General features: G+C 41.9%; 1 protein-coding gene across 1 annotated transcript in view; it reads left to right on the top strand.

Annotated features, from left to right (window-relative positions):
• LOC147893239 (P-loop containing nucleoside triphosphate hydrolases superfamily protein) overlaps positions 1-14,517 on the top strand; it is a 67,189-nt gene that overhangs the window by 32,110 nt on the left and 20,562 nt on the right. The window contains exon 20 of the mRNA XM_087385544.1: positions 5,331-5,581. Within this exon, the coding sequence (XP_087241670.1) occupies positions 5,331-5,581 (251 nt within the window). The remainder of the gene's footprint in view (positions 1-5,330; positions 5,582-14,517) is intronic.

Genomic DNA, 14,517 nt, shown 5'->3' with positions numbered 1-14,517 from the left:
CGAATATGTGCAACCATGATATAGTTTCCAGGTATGCTCGAGGATACTTCAGCCATACCGTGGAGGGTGGTTTGTTAGCCCTAGTATGGCCTTGTAGGCTAGTCTTAGGACTCAGTCAACCCTTAGGCTGACTTGACTGGGCAAGCATATGGTTGACTTTGGGGCTGTATAGGCCACCCCTTTGTACTTTCTCATTAACCCTTTGCAAGCCAAAGTCTGACTGAACCAAGTAATTGCGCACATATTTTCTGATACAAATGTCCGATTCTGACAGCCCAATGTCAACTGCCTCCACTAGGAAAGCCTCCGAGGAAATGCACAGCACATGCTAATTGAATGCAATTTCTGTTGACCAGCACTGTAGCGTCAATGATTTGACAAAGAGACCACCAGGACAGCACATGATCAACTGTGTTTCACATTTCAGTCAAAGAAAACCTTTGACTGCTGCAAGTCCTATCAAGTAAATGCCTACTCCAAATCCACCAAATTTGTGTCGACTCAGTTACTGCAGGTGCTGAACACAGCTGGCCTTGACCACCAAGAAAAGACGGCTTGTTTTAGCAGAAATAGACTGAAAGCTAACTAGGACTAATTGTCTGGGGCCTACAAGGCTATACCAGGGCTAGGTCTAACAAAAAAGCCCCTCTCAAATGCTATTTATTACAGCGAAAGGAACAACGTAGACAAAACAATTCTGGAGATAAAAGCATGACATCAAAGCAATGCACGACTTGACACGTCACACTAGCTTCACATCCACAAATGGTACAGACCTAAAGACTAGAAAGTAAGTAGGCTTTAAAGCTTCCACATTGAGTTAACTTCTGTTTTTTATGATCCTACACATGCAAAAAGATGAAATACCAAAGACCATAAGTTAATGTGAGGCATTCTTATAATAGTCAAGGGTAGAATATTTGAGTTGCTATCATTCGGCATAGATACTAGCCTCTTAACCCAAAGTAGATTTGAGTACTGCTAAGATCAGTGAGGCAGTCGAGGCTTCTGCCTCTTTTGTGCAATTAAGCTTGAAAAACCAGAGAGTACTGCCTCACCAAACATATGGAGCTTGTGAAGTAAATCTCAACTTTGGAAGGCCTTGGACAAGTAAACAATCAATGAAGCATCAAACTTAAGAAAACTTGCGAAGAACATGGGGCATGTCATAAATGATAACATTAACATGTGATATCACGCTACCGGGGATGACATTTTTAAAGCGAAATCTTCCAAGCATCTGAGAACAGGAAAAAAAAATGCTTCCAACTATGTAAAAATGTGGCAAAAATGGATAGAAAAAAACCATAGTTTCCCTTATAAATATGCTAAGTATTATAGGAATGCCTATTTTTTACACAATTCTTTACATAATTCTTTGGGGATGGTGAATAACATAATGGGATAGCTTTTTGTAGAAACCCACATGTAGAGTGGATTTCTCTGTAAAAATGCTCTTATAATCCTTCTTACAACTTTTACAATAGGGGGTAATCATTGAAAACCCTCTCAACCTATCTTCACAAAAGGTTTCTCCAAAGAACTCTCATTGAAGCAAGCCATCCAAGGTAGTTTCGCTAGCAAAACCCCTTGGTCTTCCAAGGAGTTTCACTAGCGAAATTAACTTGGACAACATTGTTCAACGTAATGTAACTTTCACATCCAATGTCCATTCAGCCACTCAAAATTGACTAAAAAAGGCCATTTGAGCACATCTATGGGGTTATATTTTGCAAAATATTGCATATTTATATATTTATTTTTATGAGAGTAGATACATAAGCCGAAGTTAAATCTTATTTACAGAAATTTTAACTTCTTTAGAAATGTATTCATACATATCTTGTTATTTATGTTATAAATACACTAGGAATCTCGTCATATTGATATAAATGTGTTTAATAAGTAGTTACATATGTATAACACTGTTACATTGAGAGTGATTGTGAGGGATGTTTCTTAAAAAAATTCTCTTTCAATAATCTTTTTAAGGTAGTTATATGGTACAAAGGATGTCTATGAACAAGGAAATTTACTTATGTGAAAGTGAATGAGTGACTGTTTTATATATTTTTATGATAAAGGGATCTAGTTCTAGTGAAAATAAAAGTGCAAAAAACATGTTTCCTAAAGAAATACTATTTTTAAGATCTCTTTTAAAACATGCTTTGATTAGAGGTTTTTGCTCATACAGATGACACATTCTCACCCTACCATGGTACAATGACAGCAACATTACATTATTTACAAAATCGGTAGCACCCCAACTATTCAAAAGATCTGAAAAGCTGTTCTAGAATTCCAAAAACACTTAATATGTGTACGAAATTTGAAAAATTTATAAACCTGGTTCGATATTATAGAAATGCACCAAGGCCAGCTCTGAACTCTATCCGTCACATGTGCTAAGTGATCCTCTGTCCACTACCAATTGTGCTTACAGATGCTTGTCACCATAAGAGAGGCTTATTGATCTTTTCCTCCTGTTTTAAATCAAGGTGAAGGGTGTGCGCTGGAAGACTTTTACTTTCCAATGCTTGCACACTGAGGAACTTGGTTCATAGGCTGCTTACCCTTTGGCAAAGGGATTTTGTTCTGCATTGTAGTCTTTTAATTTTCCATGGGGCACAAGCTTTCCACCATAATGTGTGACATGATGGTTCCCACACATGCTTCAATGAACCATCATTTATTACTATATAAATAGATGTTGTATAAATAATAGCATAGCTTTGTATGATGTAAGTATCTCATCAAAGTCCACACCCTTTTCTTGCTTGAACCCTTTAGCGACCAAACGGGTCTTGTACCTAGGCACATCGTCACCTGTGACCTTCATTTTATAGACCCATTTACATGGCAATGCTTTCTTTCCATGTGGCAAAGAAACTCAGTCCCAAGTCTTATTCTTCATAAGTGAACTCATCTCTGATTACATAGCATACTCCCACTTGCATTGATCCTCGCGCATCATAGCCTCTTTGTAGCAAGAAGGCTCCCCGCAAATAGTAAGCATCACATAGTCTACCCCTGGAATAAACTTATCAGGCGGTCTAGACACTCTAGAAGATCTTCTCAAGGGCCTTTCAGCTTGCTGTCCCACGTGCATATCAGCCACATTTGGCTCATCATTTCCACCAATAGATGATCCATCATCTACCCTTGATTGTATACCTGTGGGAGTACTTGGTGGTACTATTTCTTGCACATTTGGTGCATGGACAGCTTGCTGTCTATCAACATAGGCACGTGGATTCACATCCTGAAAAGTGATTCTCCTCATTTCCACATCCCTCATGGGTGCCTTATGCATCTTCTTCTCATTGAAGACCACATCATGGTTGCGTATGATCTTCTTTGCTTCTGGATCCCAGAGACGATAGCCCATCTCTCCACTTTCACCATAACCCAAAAAGATGCATTTCCTAGACTTAGGATCTAGCTTCTTTTGAAGCTCTTTTGGCACATGTGCATATGCCTCACACCCAAATATACACAAATGAGAGTAAGAGGGCTTCTTGCCACTCCATGCCTCTTCAGGAATACCACCATCCAAACTCTTACTAGGTGATCTATTGATCACATGCACTGCAGTCTTCATTGCCTCAGCCCAAAAACCACCAGAAAGACTCGCATTGGAAAGCATGCATTGCAACCTTTCTTGAATGGTACGGTTCATCTTTTCTGCAACTGGATTTTGCTCTGGAGTATGAGGGGATGTGAGCTCCCTCTTAATCCCACGTGTATCTCTTAAATGTTGAAAGTCATGAGAGAGATACTCTCCACCATTGTCAATCCGTAGGCATTTAAGCGTTCTACCTGACTGATTCTCAACCAAGGCCAGCCATTTCTGAAATACCTAGAACACATCACTCTTCCAAGCTATAGCATAAGCCCACACTTTCCTAGTTGCATCATCAATGAATGTCACATAGTATTCAGCCCCGCCTAATGACTGTGTAGGCATGGGACCACATACGTCTGAATGCACCCGCTGACAAAATTCAAAATCAGAGAAACTCAAATGCGGTACATAACCCAAACGGCATAAGAGTTTCATTCCATTTTGGCTCATGTGCCCCAACCTGCAATGCCACAAAGAAGTGCTTGGGTGCTCAGTTATTGCAACAACATGATCAAATACCCCTGATACATGTAAGGGATACAAAGTCCCACACTTGGCACCCCTGGCCAAAAGCATAGAGCCCTTCTGAATTTTCCAACTCTGAAAGCCAAAAGTGGTGTGAAAACCAGCATCATCTAGCTGACCCACTGAAATAAGACTCTTGATTAGCTTAGGCACATGTCTCACATGTTTCAAAACAAATGCAGACCCATTTGCAAAAGAAAACTTTATGTCACCTACTCCCACTATGTCACATGCATAGTCATTTCCAAGATGCACACAACCTGTCTTTCCACTGTCATAAGTGGAGAACCATTCCCTATGGGGAGTAACATGGAATGAAGCACTAGAATCCAAAATCCAATCCTGGGAATATGAATCATCTGAAGTGGTAAGCAACTCTGCAGATAAACTAGACATGAAGAGAACGTCATTGTCACTATCATGTGTGACTGCATTGATCTCCTCGATCTTCACTTTTCCTTTGTCCTCCCTTAGACTCTCTTCCTTTTGATTTGCACCCCAATTTGCATTCTTTTTCTTATCCTTTTGCTCTCTTTTCAGCTTGTAGCAATCCTTTTTCATATGGCCCTTCTTGCCACAATGGTAACACTCAATGTTCCGTGCCCTGGATTTGCTACGAGACTTCCCTCTTTCTTGGGACTTCCCCTTGAACTATGATCTGCCCCTTTGCACATTTAAGGCTGCATCCTGCTTGTTGCCATCCATAGACTTCCGTCTAATCTCCTCGGCCAACAAGCTACCCACAACATCATCAAATATCAGTACTCCACCAGGTGCAGAGTTACTGACAGTTGTACGGAAGATATCCCATGAGGATGGCAATGAACATAAGAGAAATATTGCCTTAGTCTCCGCATCAAGATTCATTTTCTGAGCCTGAAGCTGGCTGAAAATAATATTGAATTCATTCAAGTGAGAAGCAATGGAGACCCCTTCCTTCATCTGCAGCTCAAACAACCTCTTCATGAGGTAAACTTTATTAGAGGCAGTTTCCTTCTCATAAGTGGCACACAGTTTCTTCCATAAATCTTCTGTATTCAATCTGATTTGATAATAATTTTTACTGGTGCAATATTTGAAGATATGGAAGTAATTTTTGATGTGAATCTGCATGGGTCTTTGTCAATGAGGCTATTTGTTTTGGGAAGGGAACATCTGAAAAAATTAAATTATGCTGCAGTATCGTATGCACCCAGAAATATGCCTGTTTCCTTCAGCACATTTTTACGATAAGCAGCTGCGAGATGGAGAAGCTGTGACAGGTGGGAGCAGGAGCACTGTATTTCATGGTAATGAGCACTTTGGACCATATGTAGTTTTTGATGTCGTAGAAGGTTATGAAAAAGTCAAACACCGATCCACGTCACAATCATTGTGCAATGAAGCTGAAGTAGAAGTCGCTTTTGAAATCTTCAAAAGCCTAAAATCAAGGTGATTGTCGATTCTCCCCCCTTGAAATCAGCCTTTCAATTGTTTCATTCAAGTTTCTCTTAAAAAGATTTATGAGCTTATTTCTCGTTCATGATGAATAAATGACTAGATGAGCTTTGAGATCCTTTAGAACAGTATTGCATGTATGCATGTGTTTCAAGGGGCTGCCAATGGGAGTAATTGTTTAGTAAAATTTCCCTTTCAGAACAGTATTGTATGTATGCATGTGTTTCAAGGCGCTGCCAATGGGAGTAATTGTTTGGCATTGCTTAGAGCTGTCATTTGATTAGAGTATGTTGTTTACACCATCTTGAATGCGCAAGGGCTTTTCACAACTTGCTTTTATTTTGATTGTTTTCTAATCTGGTTATACCGTACAACTAGTTAATCTATGGTTGTAGATCGAGGTACAGATAACCAGTCCTTTAAGTTTTCCACTTGTCCCCTCTACCTTATAGTCTAGGGTGTTAATGTACATTTTACCGAAATTCTCTGACTCAAAACCACAGTTTGTGAACTCTGTTGTAAATTCAGATATTGACCATAAATTTTCCACTACGTACTAGTGCGATTGGCAAAGTCAGTGCTCTAGCTAACGAAGTACATCTATGAAATGGTCAAGGTTGAAATAGTCTATACCTGCTAAGGTTCATCAAGGTATCTAATCAGCCTCTAGTCTACATCTTTAGATGGACACAAAAGTGCTGTGGATGTGCTTCAGTCTTGTTGCATTGGTGGAGGGTTGTTTGATAGTACTAGACTCGAAAGTCTAGTGAAGCTTGGAATTGCCCCGATGTCATGGAATGAGATTCACCATGTGGTCTAGCTCACCTCATCTAAGAAGGTGATTGAGTCATTATAGTGGTAAGGATGATTAATGTCTAAACACCCTGGTAGGGAAGGTCTTAGAGGTATGATTGATCACCACGACTTGGAGGTATGAAGTAGTTGATCACTACATCAGTGAGGGTGACAGCTATAACATGTGTGCATAATAATATCAAGAGGTTTTTGATAAAAGGTTACAGGCACATCGTATATATTATCGGGCTGCAAGCATTGAGCAGGTCAATCAAGCTTGTAGCAAGCTCTTGGTGGGCGATAGTCCCGACAGCAAAGGCATGGCAACAGCATACCATTGAGCAGCAGAGCAGGTGCTTGAGCATTGTGCTCTTGGGGATGCAAGCAACAGATGGGTTTGTGGCAGCACCCATTTGCCATTGGGAGTAGCCATTGGGTGCATGGCAGATAACCAGCAACAGTCGAGTGGGGCGACTAAGCAGCTGGCATTTGTGGCAGTCCAGCACCGCCTCACACCACCATTGGATGTCCCCTGTTTCACCGCCATTGCTGCAGACGTTGCCAGTTGTTTGAGATAAGGTTATTAGTAACCTTAATAACCTTAATGATTAAATCATTAAGTGTTTACTTCCAAGCCATGGCTCACACGGAGAAGCACGTTCCTTGTGCCTAACGCCTCTTGGAGCCTTCTTCACTCATGGTAAAGCTTCGCAATCAAATCAGTGCATTTGAGGCATGTTGCCTATCTTTCTGGTGCTTATGTCCATGTTGGACACCTAGATAGGCAGTATTTCCCGTGATTGGCTTGACTCGGGGGTATGGTTAGGCACCTCAAGCCACAATAGGCCGGCATTGGGACTCACCAGTTTAGGAGTGCTCTCTGTAGGAGGCCCTTGATCATATGCTTGAAAGTTCACACATGCTTTGATAGTGGTACATGCCTGGTTGAGATGCATTGATAGTTCGTTTGATGCATGGTTATTTGCCTATGTTAGATACATACGGTGGTATGGTGATGTACTGAGATCCTGTCAGATTGGCATTGTTTGGGGCTGTTTTGTTGGAGCAGATGAGTGCTGTAAAGGGCAGCAAGCATACAAGGAAGCTGCTGTTGCTGTTTTTATGACAAAACAGTCATTTTCAGGACTGAATATCTCTTTCCTGGTGCGGAATTGCACTTTGTGCCGAACTGGAAAGTTGTAGTTCGCAAAACAGACTACAACTTTGCTTTTGGAAGCAAGGTGATCCGATATACGCTGCAGGAGTTACAGCCTCTGCAAAACCACAGAAAGTTGCAGTCTACTGTCTATTTGTGACCAATGTGCAGGAAGCTGTTTTCAGGTGAGAATATTTGAGAATCCACAAGGATTTGGCTCTTGAGGTCAACTGACAAGTTGTAGATCTTTCTACAAGCTACAACTTTGCTGTTTACAGCTTTGGCATCCGGTCTTTCGGTGAAAAGATATCGCTGTTCAAAAACAGGGACAGCATGTTATCTTGCCCAAAGTGGATGTGAGGTATTCTTGTAGGAATTTCTTTTGCACAACAGTGAATTGGGAACTCACTTCAGTCCAAGGGCATTATTGGCATTTTGGCAAGTCACTTTGGCACATTTGGCAACTGGTGAATGCTTGATTTTGATGCCAAAGGGTTGCACACGTGAGGTGATACATTGGTGATGTAGTAAATGCCATTTTGATGCACTAAAGAGGGCAATTTCATTCTCTGGTATAAAATTACAGAAAGTAATTTTTTGCATTGGATGCAAGGGATTGTGCTAAATTGCCAAAGAGCAAGTGTTCTCGGTTGATGCACAAGGTTATGCACATTTTTTGGAAGCAATTTTGATGCCATACTTGAAAGTTTGAGGCAACATATGCCCATTTTGCAATTTCCTGGCACAAATTACAGAAAGTGGTTTCTTGGCCCATATGCAACAGTAAGTGCAAGGTTTATGTCCAAAGGTGCCATTTGTGGATGCTATTTGATGTGGTTTTGATGCTCTATACTTCACATGCTGTGAAAGGGTTATAGGTTGCACAAATATTACACTTTTGGATGCATTGTTGAGGGGAATCCTCATTTTCTTGGTTGGCACTAGTTTTGGCATTGCATTTACAGCTTTTCAAACATGGGTACCACTTCTGAGAATGCTTTGTTCCACATTGAGATGTTGGATGGCACCAACTACTCTTATTGGCAAGGAATGGTGTATCATGTTTTGGTACATGAGAGGCAGGTAGAGCCTATAAAATGCGAAGGGATAAAGCCTATGGATATGGATGTAGAGGCATGGGAAGAGCTAAATGAGCTTGCCCGCTCTACAATTATGCTCTGATTGACAAAGGAAGTTTGTCTTAAGGTCATGGATCAGTGCAGTGCTTTTGGCGTATGGTCAAAGCTCTATGATCTTTATGGAGAAAGCAGTCTTCTCATTGAGCAGGTGAATAGGGATGTGGATGCTACAGAGAGCTCCATTACACTCATGGATTGCAGGTCTAGTGGGAGAGACAAGTCCTTGGATAGGGAGAAGTCCAGTTGTAGACCTGGACCTCACAGGGTTTATGAGTGCTTTCACTGTGGGAAGAAAGGGCACCAGTAGTTTGCTTGCGCCCCGAGGTGCGATCCCCATATGCCCTAACTCAATATAGGTAGGTGATGACCTGAAATGCTGCGTCGAGTTGCAATGGAGATGAACCAAACTCAGCCTAGATGATTTGGTGAGAAATTGATGGCTTATCGCAAATCATCCGTGATAACAAGACTATTTGTAGTCGCTCCAGACGAGCCCACACTGTATCTGACAGATCTTGCCTCCAACAAGGACTACCATACATCCCCGCTGGTTAGACCAAGGAGTCAAAAAGTAAGCACTTGGTCCGCCCGAGGGCCCTGAAAGTGTGAGCGGAAACACTACCTCTCCACTTTAGCCAACGAGGTGCTCCCTCTACTCAAGCAAGCCTGCATTGCCGGTCTCAGGGTGAAAATAGGTTCGGAGAAGATAATCCCTAAATACGTGTATGATGAAACAATTCGACCGGTTACTCCTCAAAGGTAAACTGCTCCCGATGCATAGTGACTGAGATGTATTGTAGATCATAACCTTGTTTTTACCAAGGTTGACCTTCAAGTCATGTGACTCATAAAACGACTGTAGCGCATCTAAGTGCTTCTGGAGGCCCTCTGTTGAGAACGATCAAAGTACCACATCATCTGCATATAGCAAGTTGTGAATTAGAGTGCTTGCATGAGAGCAACCAACCCCCCCTAGTGTCTGCATAATTGTCTCAAGCTCATCAATGTAGAGGCCAAAGAGGGTTGGTGATAGAGGACACCCTTGTTTGACCCCAATAGTACTCAAAATCTCGCCTGTCCATCCAGACCTTGTCCGAACTCTGCCTGATACTCTCTCGTAAAGTGCCATGACAACCCAAATAATCTCTTGATCATAAGCTAAATCCTGCAAGCGCTTGATGAGGTGGGCTCTCGGAACTGTATCAAAGGCTTTGCGGAACTCCGCAAAGCAACAATAAACCCTCTGCTTCCGTTCCCTCGCCTTCTTAATAATACATTTGAGTGTGAGAATGTGATCCATGGTCCCATGATCTTGTCGGAATCCGGCTTGTCCATATGCTCTAAGCCCCTGCATCTTTGTAAATCAACTTGCCTCGGCGTCAAGCACTGATGCATAAAGCTTGGACATGACATGCCCGATCATGATGGTCCTGTAGTTCCCCAGGCTCATGGGATCCCTTGTCTTGTGGATGCGCGAGATAGTATTAATAGTCCAGGTGCGTGGGAAGCCAAGGCAAACAACTTCATTGAAGAGCTTTGCTAGGATCGGGGCTAGGTTATTAATCCCATATGCAATGAATTTAGTGCATAGACCCTAATGATCTTTTGCTCGAATAGTACCTTTCGAGAGAGATTAAGATTGAGCTTTTATTAGAAGCCTTTGAAAGACCGAAGGGTGTGTGAGACCGAGAGAAACCTGATACAATGAGTTGAAAGGGTGGAGCCTCTAATTGGGCATCATCACCCACAAGGAATACAACATAATCAGATCTAATAGCTGAGAGAAGTCTAGACGTGTGGCCAGGGTGGAAGCTCAAGGAGGATGCAGTGATGAGAGAGGTTAGGATGACAAGAAACGTGTGATAGAGTGCTGGCAGTGGTCTGCGCTTGTGTTTCGTTGTGGTCTCTTGGTAGTGGCCCTACGTTTGATAAGAGTCACTGTAACCCATGTCGGTCGTGTCCGAGACACACAGAGAGAAGAAGAAGAAGAAGAAGAAGAATATATTATCGTCCTCTGAAGACCAAAAATCGGCCTATGGGACCTGAGCAATACAAAATCCTCGTACACAAAGACTCCTCCCTTGGAGGGGAGGGTATTAAGAGAAACTACCTTTATGTCTTAGGTGAGTTCCTGTGCTTGAAAAGCTTATAGAAAAACGTTCCTAAAGCTGGGGGTGACCTGCTATGTAGCATATCAGCCAGTCTGTTATGTCCCTCGAGAAGAGAGCTAAATGCTTTCCGGATGTGAGTATAGTAAGGGCATATCATTACCATGTGTTCTTCAGTTTTTGCCATTCCCTGGTCACATAATTGGCATATTCTGCTCTCTTTTGGCATATCTTTCCATCCTCCTATTTCAATCTGCAGCTGGTGTGATCGGGTGAGAGAGAGAGAGAGAGAGAGAGAGAGAGAGAGAGAGAGAGAGAGGGCAATGATAATCTTGTCAGTGTCCATTGGAGGCTAATTAGGACTTGTGGGAATAGATTCAGTGTTTTTATATCTCAATTATAGATTGAGATATAGAGACACTCAATTTATCTATATTTGAGATCTAAAAAACTCAATCTATGAAAGTTAGATTGAGTGTCTCTATATCTCAATTGTAGATTAAGTCTCTTCTGGATTAAATACAATGAAACCTATAAGAAGCCAAACTTGGTGCTGGTGGGTATTTCATTTCATTCTTGTTTTGCAACAGCCTTGAAGAATGTTATAGTTGCTTAAATGTTTTTTGATTCCCATCCCCAAGCTTCCATTCCATTCTTATTTTGCTTCTTGGAATTTGCAAATTTGTAGTAGTTTTGGAGCTGGATGGAGACACGGCACGGACTTACTCTCTGTCTTGTTTAGCATGCTTTGCAAAATAAAGTCTATTGTCTCGATTTTGGAGGTAGATAGAGGAGGGGCTGATTGTTCGGCTTAGGCAAGGTAGGAGTCATGGATATCTGCGTCGTTCGGTTTTGGTTCGGCCTTAAGCAAATGCTTTGTGGTATGCTATGTGTTTGGCTAAGGCAAGGATGGAACTCTCCGTCCCTTGTTGTTTGGCTCCTAAGGGCCGGTTGGGTGGAAAGTTGTGGCTGATGCAGCAGCATCGATAATAGGGTGGTGTATCATGGGGGAGCGTCTTGGGAGATTTGGAAGTAAAGACAACAGTCACTAGTTAGTGGGATTAGAGTGATCTTTCGGTCTAGTAGTCCCTAGTGAGAATAGTTAGGACACTTATTGCTAGCGCTAGGTCCTAAGTGTACTAAGAGTGGAATAGTGTAGATTTAGTAAGTGACCATGGGCTTAGGGGCGGTAGATTGCGCATCTAGGACATTATAGTATTGAGTCATGGTATGAACTGTCGAGGCTATGTGGACACTTCCAATTATGCTTTCTTCTCTATCACCTACGCTTGTGGGTGATCTAACACTAGTATTAGGGCCTATGTTAAGGGGAAGGAAAGTACCTTTGCGTGGAGCAAGAAACAAGGAAGAAGTTTTCTGCTTGGTAATGTTGATAGCGGTTGATCCATCAGTATTGAAGGTGGTTGTCCCAATGAACCGTTTGTACTTGAAAGTGATGCAAGTAATAGAGTTGGCGGTCTCCATATTGATCCAAGGTGGACGACGGATGGATCTTGAAAGTAACAAATTAGACTTAGCTTAGAAAAATTATTCAGCATATGAGAAATAACTCTATACTATTGTCGGCATGAAATAGACATTTGTAAAGTAGGAAAGAAACTATGGTGTCGTACCCAATGCATTGAGTTAGATGGCTATAGACCTCATTACTGAGCGAAATGAAGCAAGTGCTAAAAAGTGTGTGAAGTTCATTTATTATCACAACACCCAGATATTGACTCAAAAAATGAGTGCGTGACATAGCTCATTTTGATAGCTCATTTTTGAATAGGCAATGGGCAAAGAGCAAGGCAGCTTTTAGGAAACAAAGGATTCTAGATTTTTTGAAGGCTTCACCTTCTAATATTAAATCAATCATGGGAGAATTGGAAACCTCATTATGTTGCGAATTTATAAGTGAGGGTGATGCTTGTATACGAAGTTGTAGTTCATTGTATAAGATGGCAATTTGGATGACGATCTTGAGTTTCTTTTAGAGGCATTTGTGAAGGGCTTCCGATGTTTTGCTTGAGTCAACCCATCCAGCCACATCAAGCTCTCAGTCATCTTACTATTGAGCAGAAATATCTTCTTTCACCAAAGTACTGCTCTCCTCTTTGACACTGAGATTGGATGAATACTGCATTTCCTAACCCATGTGAGAGGAGTGTTGTGTCCTTGTTTGTGTCATTGAGAAGGTCACAGGTGAGAGAACCCTCATTATGGAGTGAAACGAAGCAAAGAGCTAAGAATGTGAAGTTCCAACTTTATACTACAACACCCACGTCTTAACTCGGAAAAATGGTGTTTGACTCTTAGGAAACAAAGGATTCTAGTTTGAAGGCTTCACCTTCTAATATTAGATCAATCATGGGAAAATTGGAAACCTGCAAATTCAGAAGTGAGGGTGATCAAGCAGCGGCTTGGCAGCTGTTACTTTATTTTGCATTGTATAAGATATTGTAAGCGATTGAAAGAATGATTGGAGTTTCGCAAAGAACCTCTCCCATGCCCTTTCTTCTGCACCACAGGATAACATGGAAACAAACTGGCATCAAGAAAAAACATGACCAACCAATTTCTCAATCTATGAAAATATAAGAGATACGTACAGGCTAGGCCTTGCAAAACGCAATGAGCTCATCTCCTAAAAGCAAGAGATTTCATACTCAAAGGAAGTACTGCAAGCCTATAACCAAGAAGTACTTGGGAGAGAGAAGAAGTGTAGGATCACTTGAGAGAGAGAGAGTGCAGGTAGCAAAGTGTCGCACACGTCTTAGCCGTCACGTCAAACTTGGATAATAGAAAAAAGAGAAGTACAAGGTACAAGTACCTAGACCTAGGACTAAGTGTCCTAGGTGTCACATAGGACTAAGTGTCCTATGTGGCCTAAAAGGCACTAACTCTACAAGTGCCTATATTTATGCCTACAAGGCACATACCATGGCCTATAGGGCATCACTAGAACCACCAGAAGATGGCCTACAAACCCCCCTCCATGGGATGGGCTGAAGTATTCTGGAAACGTCTCAGAATACTTGGTATTTTCTGGTCATGGTGGCACATGTTTATCCAAAAGGATATAGCCACCTATGAATGTACAAGGGATGTCAGATCATGTAACAAAGGGAACCAAGTGTAAAGTCTGTCGAAAGACTTTGAACTTGGGACGAGGAAGTGCCTTTGTAAACATATACGCTATGTTGTCCTCTGTGGGAAGATAGGACAACTCTATGTCTCTTGCTGACAACCGCTCTCGAACATAATGATAATGAACTTCAATATGCTTGGTACGCGCATGAAACACTGGGTTACACGCAATGGCCAAAGCACTCTGGCTGTCAGTGTAGACAATAGTGGAGGATGTCTGGCGAATACCAAGATCTGTAAGAAACTGTTGAAGCCAAACACACTCTACTGTAGCGGTGAAAGCTGCCCTGTACTCAGCCTCACAGCTAGATGTGGCAACTGTTGGTTGCTTCTTGTTGAGCCAAGAGATACATGAATTGCCAAGCAAAAAACAATTGCCAGTATGTGACACTCTGGTGTTGGAACATCCTGCACAGTCACTATCCGTGTAAGCATGCATGGTAAGTGAACCCTGATCACCATAGAAGAGGGCTAAATCATGAGTGCCTCTGAGATATCTGAAGACTCTCTTCACTGCCTGCCAATGCTGTGAACTGGGCATGTGCATGAATCTGCTGAGCTGAGATAGTGCATACTGTAAGT

The sequence above is a fragment of the Dipteris shenzhenensis genome, chromosome 15, assembly GCF_047967505.1.
Source record: "Dipteris shenzhenensis isolate YYH24624 ecotype China chromosome 15, Dip_SZ_1.0, whole genome shotgun sequence".
In the NCBI taxonomy this organism is placed as follows: Eukaryota; Viridiplantae; Streptophyta; class Polypodiopsida; order Gleicheniales; family Dipteridaceae; genus Dipteris; species Dipteris shenzhenensis.
The sequence above is the reverse complement of the archived record's forward strand: the minus strand, read 5'-3'. Positions and strand labels throughout refer to the sequence as shown.